Here is a 15472-nt window from a genome sequence, read left to right on the forward strand (position 1 = left end):
TTGGAAGAAAACGAAGAAAAAAAAGTCGTAAAACGAAGAAGAATGCATTTAGGGTTAAAATTACAATTTTACACAATTATGACAAGCAAAAGATATCTTTCATTGGTTTTAAAAAAGTATCAATTTCTCTTATTTCAATTTTAACTCTTATTTTATATCATTGGTGCAAATTTCCCTCTAGTGGATATAGTTCTATAAGTAGGGACACATTGATTTCAATAAATCCAAATATGAAATGTTCATTTTTTATATAATATTATACAAAAACTTACCTTACCCCAATCACTTGTTGCAAAGTCATCTTATTACTATTTAAGATTCCATGCTTGTTTACCGATCGTGATATCAAAAAGAATTTGATCCTTTATTCTTGATTATTAGAGTGTGTGTTTTTCCTAGAATTTTAATGTTTTATGAAGGATATGGGTAAAACTTCATAAAGAAACACCAGCATAAAGGCAAAGCAAGAATTTAATACACACTTTTCTAACAATCTTATACGTTATTTTCTCTCTAGTTTTCTATTCAAGCATTTCGTTCTTTTGTTTCTATGTAATATGTGTGAGCTTTGGTTGTTATCACATTTGATGTACCCTCATCGAAAGACTTGGGGTGTTAAAAGCCTAACCATCCTTAACAAAAGAAGTAGAGTTGATTGAGGAAGGAAGACAACGAAACCTCACAAGTTTAGGTCAGTTTGTTGTTTTAAAATCATAGTTTCTTGTATTGTAATTTCATTTAATGGTGTACTCCATCTTATCTAAAGATTTATCTTTCTTTTTTTTCATCACGAGCTAAAAACAATTCTCGGGTATCAAATATGTAAGAGAACATAAGTCTTTTATGCACATAAAGTAACTTTAGTCACTCCCTAAACATAGATTGCTTTTATTGAATGTATTTCTATTATTAATCTAGATTGATCACCTAAAATAATATATAAGAGTTGAATGTATCATTGAAGAGGTTAAGTAAAACTTGGTTTTCATAAAAGCAACAAAGAAAATAATTTAGGCTACGTTAAAAAACTATTTGATAATTTTTTTAATTGTTTCTTATGTTTGGTAAAGCATACTTAAATGAAATATAATTGAATCACTTATTATAAAAAACATGTTAATTGTTTGGTGTATTCATCGACAAGCTCAAAGATTCAATTTTCCATCTCAACTCACTCACTCTAGTACAGCATCTTACATCTTTGTTTTCTTTTCTTTGTTTTTCTTTTTTTTTTTTTGTTCTTGTTGAGGGAGACTTGTGCATAGCAGCAGCAGTTATGGAGCTTTTATCTAAAGAAGCAAATATTTGTGAATATATAACCAATATATATTGTGAAAACGCTCTTCAACTTCCAACCAAAATGGATATACAATAACAATTTCAACAACTCATATAATCAATGACAAACACTTTACTAACATAACTAAATAAGACATACATTACCCCCATACGAAAGGTAAGTGGTTCAAAGTTTCATCTCCATACTTTGTTGAACTCAATCCAAAAATAATTATTCGGATGAAAGCAGAAAGGCTGGAAATGGAAGTGAAAATCGTTAGTAACTACAGCAAATGAAATGAACAAAACACACCTGAACTCACCATTATTATAAAGTGACAATTACAAGCATCTCTCTTTCCCCCCTCTCTCTCTCTTTATCTGTTGTTATTCATGGAAGAATAATTAAGCTTCTCAAGCATTTTCCATACCCTCTGCTAATCTCTAGCAGGATGGATTATTCAGACTTGAACTAGAAAATCAAGACAGGAAAATATCAAACCACACTGACCACAAATTTGAACCCTACTCGAACACCTGCATGCGTGCAGCTCTACACAAACACTAAAAGGAATAAACACAAACCCCCAGGACCCATATCGTTCATCTCTGAGGTGGATCCACAGTTCGGACATTCACACCTGTCATTCCTTCAATCCTGTCTTTGGTGATCTCCACAAAATGTCCTACTATTTCATAGAACTGCTTAAGACCTGACAATGGGAGAATGATTGAAGAACGATCTGCCCCTGCAACCTGTAACCGATATCGTTCAGGTGAATTTCATACCAAGAAACTGAAGAAATGAACCATGCAAGACAGACAGAAACAGATTAAATAGGGATAAAATTTGTGGCTCTTAAGATTAGTTTTCTTGATTGATACCTCGGAAATCCTCAAGAAATGACCCCGGTTGTTACTTCCGAGATCAAAAAAGAATCTCTTTTGATCAGCTCGGATAACTTTTGAAACACCCAGATTCCCCATTTCATCTTGAGCTGACAAGTCTACTTGTCTATCTACATTCAAGTCAGAGGTTGGCCCAGATTGACTACTATGACCTGATATGAAGCCTGCTCCTACATCATCCGAAAGTCCGGCGAGACGTTCTGAATGTTCAGAATTTTCCTGGTTTGGGCAAATAGAAAACGGTGTAAATTGTGTTAAAAGAAAATCGATGGAAGTAAGCCTACGAAAGGCATGATTGAGAAGCTAGACATAAGCAGCAGAAACCTGATTGGGCAGTATAAAAAGCCTAGATGCTTCATTGATATCTGCCAAAATGTTTCTAAATGCAGACCATCCTTCATCCCGGTTGCTTCCGGCGGGAACGATAATGGTGCTGCGGTTTCTACTAACTGAAGCTTCAGATACCTGCCCAGTTGACACAATTTGAAATTCCAAAAGCCAGCTCTATTTACAACCCCACAAACCAGATTTCAAAAATCTTTTTTTTTTTTTTTTTGCTTTTTTTGAGGCACCAGAAGAAAAAAGGGAAAAGAGTTCGGCCAAAACACCAATATTTGTTAAACGAAAGAAGAAGAATAACAGTAGATGAAGGAGTTCCCTAATTCACAAAATCCTAATCTTAAGCCTTACAATCGAGAAGATGACAACAGTACACACAATAGTGTCTATCGCTGAAGAGGTCAAATTACCAACCCTCAAATCCCAGAATTAATGGTGTTTACTTGTAACAGAATTTAAGTTGGGAATGAATAAGAATAAATGAGAGCTGATATATGGTCAAAGTAGTCAATGGTTGACGGTTCAGATCCACACTGGTATTTAAAAGAAAAAAAATGAAATCAGTTACAAATTTGATGATAATATGCAGCCATTTATAAACATCATATAAAAAATACAGAGAGTTGATTTATACTCATAAAACTACACAACACATTCATATCTCTGATTAAAGACACTTCAAAAAGATTAAAAAGCTGAAGTAGAAAGAAACATGGGAGCCTTGGAGATCTGTAGTACACGTGGAAGCTTATTGTAGATTCAACAAGCAATAGTCAAGGGACAGAACACGAGTAGACTGGGAATGAGTGAACTGCAGATTCGGCTGATGTGGACTGACACACAATGGCAGCCTGGTATGAAGGAGTAATGGAACCGAAGGCGGTTTGGATCTACTGCCACACAATGACAGCCTGTGTGGGTTATTTTGCACAGTAAGTCAACCCCTTTACGGGGGAGAAAGTGGTAATGGCTGGCTAAAGACGGAGGTGGAAAGAATGGAACTTCTATAAAGCTGGGTACAGCAGACATAGAGAGAATAGGCTATTATACTTCAACACTTCCTTCTCTCTTCATTTCCAACGCTCAATATTCAATTCAAGCCTTGCCCTAACTTAGTAGCACGTCCAGTTTCAAGGTCTGATCCTCAGAATTGAAAAATGATTTTGATAACTAGGGTCAAATGAAGTGTCAGCCGTGTCTTTAGTTTCAGTGTCTAGTCACATTACTGTGTTCCAGTAATCCATTCCGAGAACAATTGTTATAAACAAAAACTAGAGAGTTATGAGGCAAGAGGGAAAACTTAAAGTGTGCAGAAAATGCTCACATGCAAAAAATAATTAACGACTAGAGTGGCAAATAGATTTATCATCAGATTCAGAGTGAAAAGCTAAACAAGCTGGCTTCAACCTCCATTAATGCAATTTCCTAGTTGCAAGTTCTAAAGTTTGCCTTTGAACCACTTTGCTCAAGACTACACTAATGCCTGATGTGCATCATCCAGTCTGAAACCAAATAATCAAGGAGAAGGCACACTAGACTACTAGCTTAAATCAAGTTGCAGAGAGCCACACGTGACTTTGAACAATTTATAATGTATTAGTGGCACAAAGTTGGCTCTAGAGGAAGCATACGAACCATGGTTGACATACTTCTTGGGTAACATATCTACATCTATAACCTTTAATGTATCCAACATCCAGACGGGAAACACAAAAATTAGAATGAGAAAACTAAACGAGGCTATTAAGTGAAGTAAAACTAGATGGAGAACCTCTTTTAAGTTGCCACAGATGAAAAAATCTGGAGAATTCAGTAAATAATGTTTGAAATGGAACCTTCTAGCCTATGTGGACTCATTATATAAACATGTTTGTAAGGTATCAGAAAGTGTTTTGGGTATCAACTTCCAGAAAACTTTTTAAAAAATATATAAAAAATTGCCCAATTGCTTTAATATCATTGTATATTATAGGGAAAATTGTGGTAATTGCAATTACACCCTGAAACTTTCAATAATAACAGAGCACCTAAACTTCTAAAGGTGTTAAAATCGGATCCTCAAGCTTATAATAATTGTAAAAATTGAACCCAAAAATGATAAGAATTGATTCCTCAAACTTATATAATCAATAAAATATATACAATTATGTAAGTTTGAGGATCAAATTTTAAAATTTGAATAAGTTTGAGAGCTCAATTTTTTATTTTGAAAGTTTAAAGGTATAATTGCAACTACCCCGTACTCTAGGGTGGTTTTGCAATTATCCTTATATTATTTTAAAATATATACACTAAGAAGACATTTTCTAAATTCTATGTCCTTCACATGTCCATGCTAATGATTAGAAAAGTCATGTGCCAACATATTCGTGTCTTTTCCTTTGTACTAGGCTTCCGGTTTCATAAACCTAATTATTTTGCAAAGAACCTTTGGCTTGCCATAAGTCTTCATACTACGGCAGATGAATAGGTGAACGAGAAAGATGGATGAAAAACATTTTTTAGGGAAAAAAAACGAGAAAAAGAGAAAAGCAAAAGAACAAGAAAAAGGCAAGTCAAACTGCTAAGGAATCTCCATAAATCATAGTATAATTCATATTTGGAAAGATGCATTTGGAAGTATTCCCAAATGGAAGCTATAAAAGTCATCAAGAAAATAAAGAGTGGTCTTTTTCTTTAAAAGGACACAGGATATGGAATATGATTGGATAACTAACTCAAAGTTCAAGTAATTTCATTACTTTTCTTCTCTCTCTGATAAGAGTTAATTTCTTGAGCACCAGAAGCTGAAAAAACTTGGCAGAAGTAGAACTTCAACCAAAGAAAAGTTTCAGAAAAAAATCATCAAGAGAAAAGACATGAGGATCAGCTTTTTCTAAAGCACTGCAAATTTTAAGTGAAACTCTAGATCAACAAGACCAATCCCGTTCTCAAATCTATGCAGATCCATCCAACACTAATTTGGCAGAATCAAACAAACAAACTGCAGAGAGTAATTTCAAGAAAAAAATGGATATTCCAGAAAGTTGGAATCTCGAGAGAAAAAAAACAAACAATAGGGGTAGCAGGAAAAGCAATTTACCTTCAAGAAACGACCCCTCCTATTCTCGCCAATGTCAAAGTAAAACACCTGAAAGGCAAAATGAGTACATAAAAAAGGCAAAAGTTGACCAACAAGAACGAAGAGATAAACTAAAAAGCAAAAGAGAAAGAAGAGAAACAAAGATGCCTTTGTGTCCAGCTGCAATTCCTTGCTAAAAACTTCCGGATCATCAGAATTGATATAGTAATTGAAGAGATCTAAGAACCATGGAATCCCAGAGAAAGGAACAATGATCGTTGACCTTGTAGCCGATGTTTTCTCTGAAATCTTCAGATATCGACCTCTGGGATTCTCCTTCAGATCGAAGTAAAACAGCTTGTGTTCCACCTGCAGTGTTTTGCACATCAACTCCACGTCATTCCCTCCGCCACTACCAGCCCCTCCTCCCGCCGCCACGCCACCTGCCGTCGTTCCCCCAATTCCCACTCCACCTCCGCCGGAATTCCCCTCCATCTTCCACTCCCAGCTCTGACTCGGTTTCTACTTATAATTCCCCACGATTTAAGCGATTATCTAAATTCGTACAAGAATCTCAATTCAATAAATCAGCATCTATTTTCTTCAATTGGGTTTACAAAAAAAGACAAAATTACACAGAAATTAAAACGAACGAGCCCCGATTCGAACAGAAATCGAAGCAAAAACCCGCCAAATGCCTTGTATACAACCAAAATACAAGAAAATAATCAGAAACCTAGAAATGGGAGATCTAATAAGTGAACCCCATGAGAGAAAAGGAGAGAAAAAAAAAAGGATTTTGACAAAAAGGGGTTCTGGAAAATTAGGGTTAGAAATTACATGAACGATTTGTGATAGGGGTTTTTAAGTGTTGGAAATTGAAATTAAAATGACAATGAAAGATGATGAGGAAGAAGAAACATATTTCGAAGCTGATTTTCATAGAGTACCTGTGAAACCCACTGTAGGGTAATATTTGACAATCTTCCAAAGTCAACTTGGGTCAAAGGCTGAGCTTTTTGATAACAATGGCCAATGCCCAGTGGCAGTATCCTATGAATCTCTTCTTTGTAAGAAGAAGAACCACGCTATTTTTTTTTTCTTTTTCATTTATGATTTATATTTTAAATTTTTTCTTTGAATGAATGTGATTTTCATATGGAAAAAAACATGTGAGTTCGATTTAATAGTCAAAAAAAATACTAATTTTAAGGTCCAAAGTAACATTTTAAAATAAAAAATTCAAGGTTCATTTTTATCTTGTCGTTCTTCGTTGAAATTATATCATTCTCTTTAATATTGATTTAGGGTTTCTTTTTACATCTTCCTCCTAGTTGTCGTAGTTTTTCTTATCTCCCGTGATCTTCTTCTTCTTGTCTGACATCTACACATTTTTCTCTTATATTTCCACTTGTCTTCTTCTTCTTTGGGATATGTGTTTTTCCACGTTGCCACTCAATTTTCATGGAACTTGAGTCTTGTATGAGACAACCCTCAACAATATTCATGTTTAGTTTTGTGAGTTTTGTTATACATTGTTGTTACAATCTTAGTTAAGTTTCTTTATGAATTGAGATATACATTTCAATTTATTCTTGGGTTAAATTTTCCACAATGCATTTTTAGGTACAAAATGATATTTCACTTGTACAACGTCCTAATTGCTTGAAGGTACGTTTAATTTCCTATTGACCACCTAAATATAAAATGCTCTCACTTTTAACTTGCCTATTAACGGGTCACAATCATCGATGAGTATTGTAAGATACGGTTCAAAGACCACCCCTACACAATAAGAGCTCAACATGGACAATAAAACATTTGATCGATGAAATTTTCAAGTTAATCGCCAAAGTCGTAATCTAAAACATTGCTACATTACTGGTGTATTGAGCCAACATCTAATTAGTTTTACGCTTAGACAAATATCAATTTTAAAGTTTAAAACTTCGACTTCCTCACTTTGCCTGACGTAGAAAAAAAAACTTATTATCTCGATCATTTACTTTCCAACAATTATCCACAAATTCTAGTTACTATGAGATGTTATGTAAACGAGCATATGATTAGACCAAACTTTATTTGAAGCTATATAGATTTGATGTTCATTTTTGTGTTATAGCTATAATCTTTATAAAAAAAAAATTGAATGTCACCCGAAAAATCTAAAATGTCGTCGTAGATTGGGATAAGACGAGTAAAATGGCAACACGCATAAGTACCCATAATAAAAACACTACTTATTTTGGAGATAGAATAATGCTTTGAGTAAGTAGTAAATTTTATTTTATTTTTTAACCTCAAAATTTCAATAAATAGTTAAAGTAGAAAAATCTGAGTACTTAATAAAAATCAATAGTACAATTGTAAATGTTGAGACTTAGAAACAAAGTTGAGTATTTTAAAATATATAAATCGAATAGAAATTAGACTTAAAATGACAAAAAAAAAGTTGTTTTTAATTATGATTATTAAAATTTTCTATTTTCATCAATATTAATGTTAATTTTAAATTTTAATACTATAATTATTTTTTAGATAATTATAAGAAAAAATATTTTTGTTCACACTATATTTTCAGAGAAATTTGATTTGTGGAGTTGGATTTTTGTTGATATTGTGCTTAGTTGATTTGATGTGACGTGGTTTGATCTCTAGAATTTGATCGTCTCCTCGTCTCTCGATTGAATGCTTACGTTTGATTTGAGGAAGCGGATGTAGATGATTACACTTTTAAGTAAGCGGATGATGATGTTCAAGTTGGATGCTTACACTTTTAAGTAAGCGGATGATGATCTTGGAAGAAAGTGATTTTCAGGGAAGCTTCAATCTTCGAGACGGTCAACTATAGAATTTTTTAAGACTTTCTAGAACTTCTCTATGAGTTATCTAGTGGGCTTTTATAAAATTCAACCTAGTTTGTCCATGAATCGACCCATTAGCTCAACTTACGAGCTAAATTAAGCTTATTTTTTTCGATAAAAATAATTAACTTGATCTAACGTTCGTAATAAAAACATGTGACATCAATTTATATCTATGATTTTAATTTGGAACACATGCTAATTTTCTAATTTTTAATTAATCCAAAATTCAATTATTTTAGTAAATGAGATGACAATTCTAAAATTTCTTATTCATAAATAATAAGATGACATAGTTTATTAGTATTTGTTGACATCCATTAGTATTATTAGTATTTATATTAGTATTAAAGTTATATTTTATAAATAGTTTAGTTCATTTTGTTATATTTAAAAATAATAATAGTTATATTAGTTTAAATATAATTAATAAGGCTTAAATTAAAAATTAAATAAATATTCAATTAAGAAAAAATTAAAAATCAAAGTTGCTTAGACGATAATATTTATAACGATTACAACCTTGCCAAATTTTAAATTTATAATATTATTTTATATTTTAAAATAAATATTAGAATCATCGAAAATTTTGTAATTGGAATCTCTCTATTCTCAGTTATAAACAACGTAATATTTAAATAAAAAAAGCCAAAGACATAATCTTTACAAACATTGCAATGGAGTTCACTCTCCAATGGAGGTTTTGAAATGTGTTGGTCTTTCTCCCTCCTCTCCAAGTCGTCGTCTTCCTTTTTCAGACCCTCCATTTTCACATCCCCTCTTCAGTTCACTTCTCTTCTTAGCAACTGCCGCCACCATCTTCACCTTTATCAAGTCCATGGCTTCATGTTGCATAGAGCTCTTGATCAAGACAATCTCTTTCTCTCCCAATTCATCGACGCTTGTACCTCGCTTGGCCTCTCTTCATACGCCTTTTCTATCTTCTCAAACAAAGCCCACCCCGATCTTCGTCTCTACAACACCGCCATTAAAGCCCTTTCTAAGACATCTTCTCCCATTGACGCCATTTGGCTTTACACCAGGATTCAGATTGATGGGCTGCGTCCGGATTCCTACTCTATTCCGTTTGTTTTGAAGGCTGTTGTTAAGTTATCCGCTGTTGAAGTTGGGCGGCAGATTCATGCTCAGACGGTTTCTTCAGCGTTGGATATGGATGTGAATGTTGCCACTTCTTTGATTCAAATGTATTCTTCTTGTGGGTTTGTTTCTGATGCCCGTAAGCAGTTTGATTTTGTTGGTTTTAAGGATGTGGCTTTGTGGAATGCTATGGTTGCTGGGTATGTTAAAATTGGTGAACTTAAGAATGCACGTAAGGTGTTCAATGAAATGCCTCAAAGGAATGTGATATCTTGGACTACTTTGATTGCTGGGTATGCACAGACCAATAGGCCCCATGAAGCGATCGAGCTGTTTAGGAAGATGCAGCTTGAGGAAGTGGAGCCCGATGAAATTGCAATGTTGGCTGTGCTCTCTGCTTGTGCTGATCTAGGGGCTCTTGAACTTGGGGAGTGGATCCATAACTATATTGAAAAGCATGGTTTGTGTAGGATTGTTCCACTGTACAATGCTCTTATAGATATGTATGCAAAGTCAGGCAATATAAGAAGAGCACTGGAAGTTTTTGAGAATATGAAGCAGAAAAGTGTCATAACTTGGTCCACCGTGATTGCTGCCTTGGCTCTTCACGGGCTTGGACGAGAAGCTATTGATATGTTTCTTAGAATGGAGAAGGAAAAAGTTAGACCGAATGAAGTAACTTTCACTGCAATTCTATCTGCTTGCAGCCATGTTGGGATGGTCGATGTGGGTCGCTATTATTTTGATCAAATGCAATCAATGTACAGAATTGAGCCACAAATTGAGCACTATGGCTGTATGATTGATCTGTTGGCTCGTGCTGGTTATCTACAAGAAGCACATAAACTGCTTCATGATATGCCATTTGAAGCAAATGCCATGATATGGGGGTCTCTTCTTGCTGCTTCCAATACACATAAAGATGCCGGGCTTGCACAGCAGGCTTTGAAGCATCTTGCTAAGCTGGAGCCTGAAAATAGTGGGAATTATGTGCTTTTATCTAATACATATGCTGCTCTTGGTAGGTGGAATGAATCTGGAACGGTGAGGAAGTTGATGAGAAATGCAGGTGTAAAGAAGGCTCCGGGTGGAAGTGTTATCGAAATCAATAACAGAGTGTATGAATTCCTCGCTGGAGATAAGTCAGATTCCCATGTACATGAGGTTTATCATGTATTATGCAAGATAATTCTGCAGTTGAAAATGGCTGGATCGTATCAGGAAGAATGGTGTAAGTTTCTTAACTACGATGAATGATATGAATTGGTTTCATTATTATTCATTCTTAAAAAATATTGAAAGAATTTTCACCTTTTGCCGTCGATATTAAATTTTAATGTTACAAAGCAGTCTATTTGGGACATTTGGTCCCAGATCGTGAGAAACCATTTGACCTTGGGACTTCTGGGACTGTTTTGTAAGACTAAAGATTTTAACAGTAACTTTTGAATGAAAAGTGAAAAATTAGGCTTTAAAATGTAACTTTTATTCGAAATACTTTGTATGGGGAATTCAGAGAAAATGAATTCATACGAAGAGTCAACATGGCAATACTGCCCAAGTTGGAGAAGGGCAAGCAAGATTGAAGCTTCATAATCCAGCCATGGTAATCAAACTTCTTGATCCAACCGGAGTTTTTTCTGCATTGCCAAGTGAAGCAGGAGCTATTTCATCTCTACGCTGTTTGTTGATTAGCTTAGTTGGCATAACTCAGTTGATAAGGTATCGAACCATTACCATCTCAAAAGTCGATGGTTCAAATCCACCCTTAAATTTTTTCCTAAAAAATTCAAAAGATCGCCATATTCTAGACACTTGGGGTCAAGATCCCTATTGTCGGTGCATTGTGCAAAGGATCTGTCTTGGGTGAGCCAGAGACTTCATTCATCATTTCATTTTTTGACAGAATTCTTCAACCTTAAGGTACAAGTTTTAGTTCAAGATTCAATCACTGTGCTGATGTGGAAGTTGAAGTCAGGTGGTTAGCGGGATCGGGATGTTAGTGAACTTGTCCAACCAAAACGATTAGAAATAACTGAAAGGAGTTGAACAGGTTTGACATCTTCTTGCTACTCCTAAAGGACAAGGGTAATATTTGGAACAGCCATGGATAATGAAGCAAGGATAATGGACATAAAGAGAGTCTTCTTAGGATTATAGTTTCATTTGAGGTCAAAAGCTTGCAGCTCTCACTCTCAGTTTCTACAATGAGATATCTTCAGTTGAAAGGTCATGCTTTTTTTTTTTCCTTCTAGAAAGTTTCATGATGCTCAAATAAACCATGCAATTTCCAATTTTGACTCTTGGGATGCTTTAGTTTGTTGCAAATAGTTGTTACTTCTTTTAGTCTCTCCCAAGGTGTGGGATCAAATGAACTTTCTTGGATTAAGCATTATCGAAACAATGTGTCTTCTGTTTTGTCTTTACTATTTTTGTGTTATTTTATATATATATTGATCTTTTAAGAAGAAGGATATTTGCGTAGAACTCTAAATAATAATAATAATAACTTGATGTTTAATAGATCATTTAGAAATTCAAAACATCTAAAAAAATCAATTCTATCTATTAAATATAAACTTAGTTTTATGTCAAATAGAACATGAAATATTCAATTTTATATTTGAGTGAATTTTTGAACTTTAATAAGTAAAGATTAAACAGAAATTATGAAAATAACAAAACTATCGTGAAACTATGGTAAATTTTCATTCTATCCATTTCTATGATATAGAATATGAAATTTTACTGTATGTTTAAAATAAATTTCGTTTCTTTGTTATATTTGAAAATATAGATTCTATTTTAAAAAAATCAACTTTGTAACTTAGCATAATAGAATCATTCAAATTGCTAACAGAAAAAACGACCCCAAATTTATTCATTTAAAATAAAAACTTGGTTATTAAATAGAAATAAAGAAAACGTGTGGTAAAAAGAATAGGTTAAAGTGTCATTTTAATCCTCATCGAAGTTTGTTTGATTTTATTTCTCTACTCCAAATTATCAAATTATAGCTCTACACTTTCGATACATCTTAAATTTAGTATTTCAAAGTTAATTTTTCTAACACTGTTTACAAAATTAGTAGAGGAAAGCATGATATTTCGAAAAAATGAGTTAGTCGAACTAAAGACGGTCTATTTAAAGTATGAGAGAGATCGATCGGTGTCAATTTAAAAAATACTAAATCAAAAAATTTAAAAATATTCCAAAAAATTAAACCAACTAACAGACTTTTACTCACAACTTAATCTGTTTGACGTAGTTTGGTTGAAAGTATAGAGACTATGACCAAGACTAGAAAATTGAAAGTATATAAACTAAAGTTTATCAAATTTTAAAACGGACTTTTTCAAGAATAACGAAAAAAAAAACAAAAAAACAAAAAGCATAAATTTACTATACTTGATTTTGCATAAATAATTTGTCCATTTTATCATTTTTTTTTTTGTATGATTCCTCATTTTAAAACGTAGGAATAAAATTTATATTTTTAACCTTAATAAAATAACAACAAAAACAACTAAATATTTATTTCGAGGTTTCCTTGAAAAAAAAGAATCAACTAAAACACAAAATTCATTGCACTGCTTTTTCTAATATTCTTTTTTTTAATTTTCAACAAATTCCTTCCAATTTTTTTAAAAACGATTATTCTAACAAAAAAAAAAAAAAAAAAACTATTTGTTAATGGGCCTTTACAATTTTTAGGGTTAGGGTTTCTTCTCACCACTCTATAAAAACCTCCGCATCTAACAATCCTCATAACCAAATCTTCGGCAAACTCTTCGAAGCTTCTCTCCTCGATTTTATTATTATGATTTTTTTTTTTTAATATTTCTCAGTGTTAGATCTCTTAAGCTTTGAACATTTGTCTCTTCATTTGATTTTATTTGTTGAATTTTCGCAACGGAGAAAGAAGCCTAATATTGCAATTCTCTGATCTGCCGATATGGAAATCGATCAGAGAATCTATCGTTAGGCGATACGGAAGGTCGGTATGCATATAACTTCTATGTGTATTTCTCCCTTTAGCTCCGAATCTCCTCCTTCCTCTTCTTGGAACAGTGGGATGTTTCGGTGACAAGGTAGATACATTCTGTTATTCCTTCTGATTTCTTCGTTCTCATTTCCGGTTCCGTTAACTTTTCTTAGATTAGTTTCGTTGATTTCGTTGTTGAATTCCAATTTTCTTTTGAATCTACCGTGTTTGATATCGATTTCTTCGCGTTGAATTCCGATTTTGTTGATTTTCTTACATTAGTTTCTTATGCCTTCCATTTTTTTAAATAAATCTTCCGTGACTGGTATTGATTTTGTTATTCCTTCTGTTTATGCATTGTATAATTTATTTCTTGTTTAATTGGATTTGGTTTTTGATGTTGAGGTTTATGATGTGAAAGGATGAAAAAAATCAGACGGATTCCCAATGATAATCCATGATATTACAACCAGCTACTTCTGATCACATCAAAACTACTTTCTCATCTCTTTTTTTCACTTCTGATTTTCTACTCTTTTCATTTGAATGTATGAAAGATTTGTTTGTATGTTTTTTTTTGTTTCTATTAACGAGGCCGGTGATGTGATTATAAATATTTGCTACTCTTGATGGATTAATACCATATGACGATCACTAACCACCAAGATCTCTGAGGCCTTTCTAAAATTGATCTCCATTTTTCTAAGTTTCATATCAAAATTTTCTTCAATATGCTATAAAATCCATGTATAACTGAATTTTGTGTGAAGTTCGTAAGATATATTCTTGAAATCTATTTTATATTTAACACAAATTTATAGACGTCGAGACTATAGAAATTAAATTAAAAGGTGATAGCCTAATGACTGTCACCTTTGCACTTTTGATAACTCATACGAGACCATATTGATTAGGATGATCGAAGTTCAACGATAAGTCATCCCTAATATCTAATACTAACATTCACATTGTCCATCTTTATGTTGAGAAAAAAGAGAGAAACAAAGACTTCAATTTCTGTTCGGTAATGGAAATAGTATATTATCTAATAGTAAAAGAAGTTCAATTTAAAATTAGTGTGTAATACCTGTAGAATTTCTAATGCATATGTTGATAATATTAGCAAAAACAAAATCCAATTCAAAATTAAATAAAGGCAAACTGAATTGGATTTTGATTTCTATCGTTGCGACGTCTATAAATTTGTGATCATGTTATAACATATGATGATGTTATAACTTCATGTATATTAAAATACAAACAATGCATCTCATTGATTGTGATGATGTTAAGAAGTATTCAAAAAACTGATGGCTTTGATAGACCGAAGAAGGTCCATAGCCCAACGGTGTAGTGGGATCAAGCTATTATTACCTTGTCACTTCGCATAGGATTTCCTCATCATAAAAAGGAAAGAAATCTTGCTTCCTTTATAAATAGAATAAGTTGACATTATCTTTGATTTTTTTAAATCCCAAAAATTGTCCCAAAAATTGGTTATGCACACTGGTGGAATCACATAGATAAGATTTGAACATAGAAAGGGAATTGACATACATAGATAAGATTTGAACATAGAAAGGGGATTGATAGTAGACATAGAAAGGGGATTGACATACATAGATAAGATTTGAACATAGAAAGGGGATTGATAGTAGAATGAATACTAAACTAATGATAAACAATTCCCATAGAATAAATGCTAAGGGGATTGACATACATAGATAAGATTTGAACATAGAAAGGGGATTGATAGTAGACATAGAAAGGGGATTGATAGTAGAATGAATACTAAACTAATGATAAACAATCCCCATAGAATAAATGCTAAACTAATGATAAATATTAATAATGAAACAGTTTTCTTTATATATATTATATAAGAACAATAAAGTTGAGCTTATAAAGTTGAGAGAGCTCGAACCCTATTGAGTCTAT

At 33.0% G+C, this 15472-nt stretch overlaps 2 protein-coding genes, 1 long non-coding RNA gene and 2 other non-coding genes across 8 annotated transcripts; 4 read left to right on the forward strand and 1 right to left on the reverse strand.

The window, feature by feature from the left end:
- Positions 1-1572: 1572 nt before the first annotated feature.
- Positions 1573-6772, reverse strand: LOC103492403 (transcription factor Pur-alpha 1). Of its 4 annotated transcripts, none has more exons than XM_008452757.2 (6): positions 6538-6772; positions 5756-6142; positions 5609-5656; positions 2512-2652; positions 2164-2406; positions 1573-2034 (listed from the first exon to the last, which is right to left on the reverse strand). In XM_008452757.2, exons 2-6 carry the CDS (start codon positions 6080-6082, stop codon positions 1882-1884), a joined length of 912 nt encoding a protein of 303 aa, XP_008450979.1. In that variant the 5' UTR covers positions 6083-6142; positions 6538-6772; the 3' UTR covers positions 1573-1881. The 4 variants fall into 4 exon arrangements, with proteins under 4 accessions (XP_008450979.1, XP_050937352.1, XP_016900995.1 ...); XM_051081395.1 differs by lacking the exon at positions 6538-6772 and adding an exon at positions 6428-6535; XM_017045506.2 differs by having other exon boundaries at positions 5609-6142; positions 6538-6705.
- Positions 6773-9068: 2296 nt separating this feature from the next.
- Positions 9069-12020, forward strand: LOC103492408 (pentatricopeptide repeat-containing protein At5g56310). The gene has a single exon (XM_008452771.3). The coding sequence runs from the start codon at positions 9160-9162 to the stop codon at positions 10804-10806; it is 1647 nt and encodes a 548-aa protein (XP_008450993.1). The 5' UTR covers positions 9069-9159; the 3' UTR covers positions 10807-12020.
- Positions 12021-13251: 1231 nt separating this feature from the next.
- On the forward strand, positions 13252-14532 carry LOC107991117 (uncharacterized). Its single transcript, XR_001763002.2, has 2 exons — positions 13252-13640; positions 13940-14532. It is a non-coding gene; the product is annotated as an uncharacterized LOC107991117 (long non-coding RNA).
- On the forward strand, positions 13948-14022 carry LOC127148337 (small nucleolar RNA R12). Its single transcript, XR_007819212.1, has one exon. It is a non-coding gene; the product is annotated as a small nucleolar RNA R12 (small nucleolar RNA).
- On the forward strand, positions 14128-14212 carry LOC127148335 (small nucleolar RNA SNORD24). Its single transcript, XR_007819210.1, has one exon. It is a non-coding gene; the product is annotated as a small nucleolar RNA SNORD24 (small nucleolar RNA).
- Positions 14533-15472: the final 940 nt, after the last annotated feature.

Source organism: Cucumis melo, chromosome 2, assembly GCF_025177605.1.
Source record: "Cucumis melo cultivar AY chromosome 2, USDA_Cmelo_AY_1.0, whole genome shotgun sequence".
NCBI classification, from domain to species: domain Eukaryota; kingdom Viridiplantae; phylum Streptophyta; class Magnoliopsida; order Cucurbitales; family Cucurbitaceae; genus Cucumis; species Cucumis melo.

Bases quoted from the DNA above. Each gene is read 5' to 3' on its own strand.
- LOC103492403 (XM_017045506.2), bottom strand. From the start codon at position 6,082: ATGGAGGGGAATTCCGGCGGAGGTGGAGTGGGAATTGGGGGAACGACG. The intron at 2,407-2,511 runs GTTTCTGCTGCT...TGCCCAAACCAG, and splicing joins TTTTTATACTGCCCAATCAG to GAAAATTCTGAACATTCAGA. The intron at 2,035-2,163 runs GTATCAATCAAG...TATCGGTTACAG, and splicing joins ATTTCTTGAGGATTTCCGAG to GTTGCAGGGGCAGATCGTTC.
- LOC103492408 (XM_008452771.3), top strand. From the start codon at position 9,160: ATGTGTTGGTCTTTCTCCCTCCTCTCCAAGTCGTCGTCTTCCTTTTTC.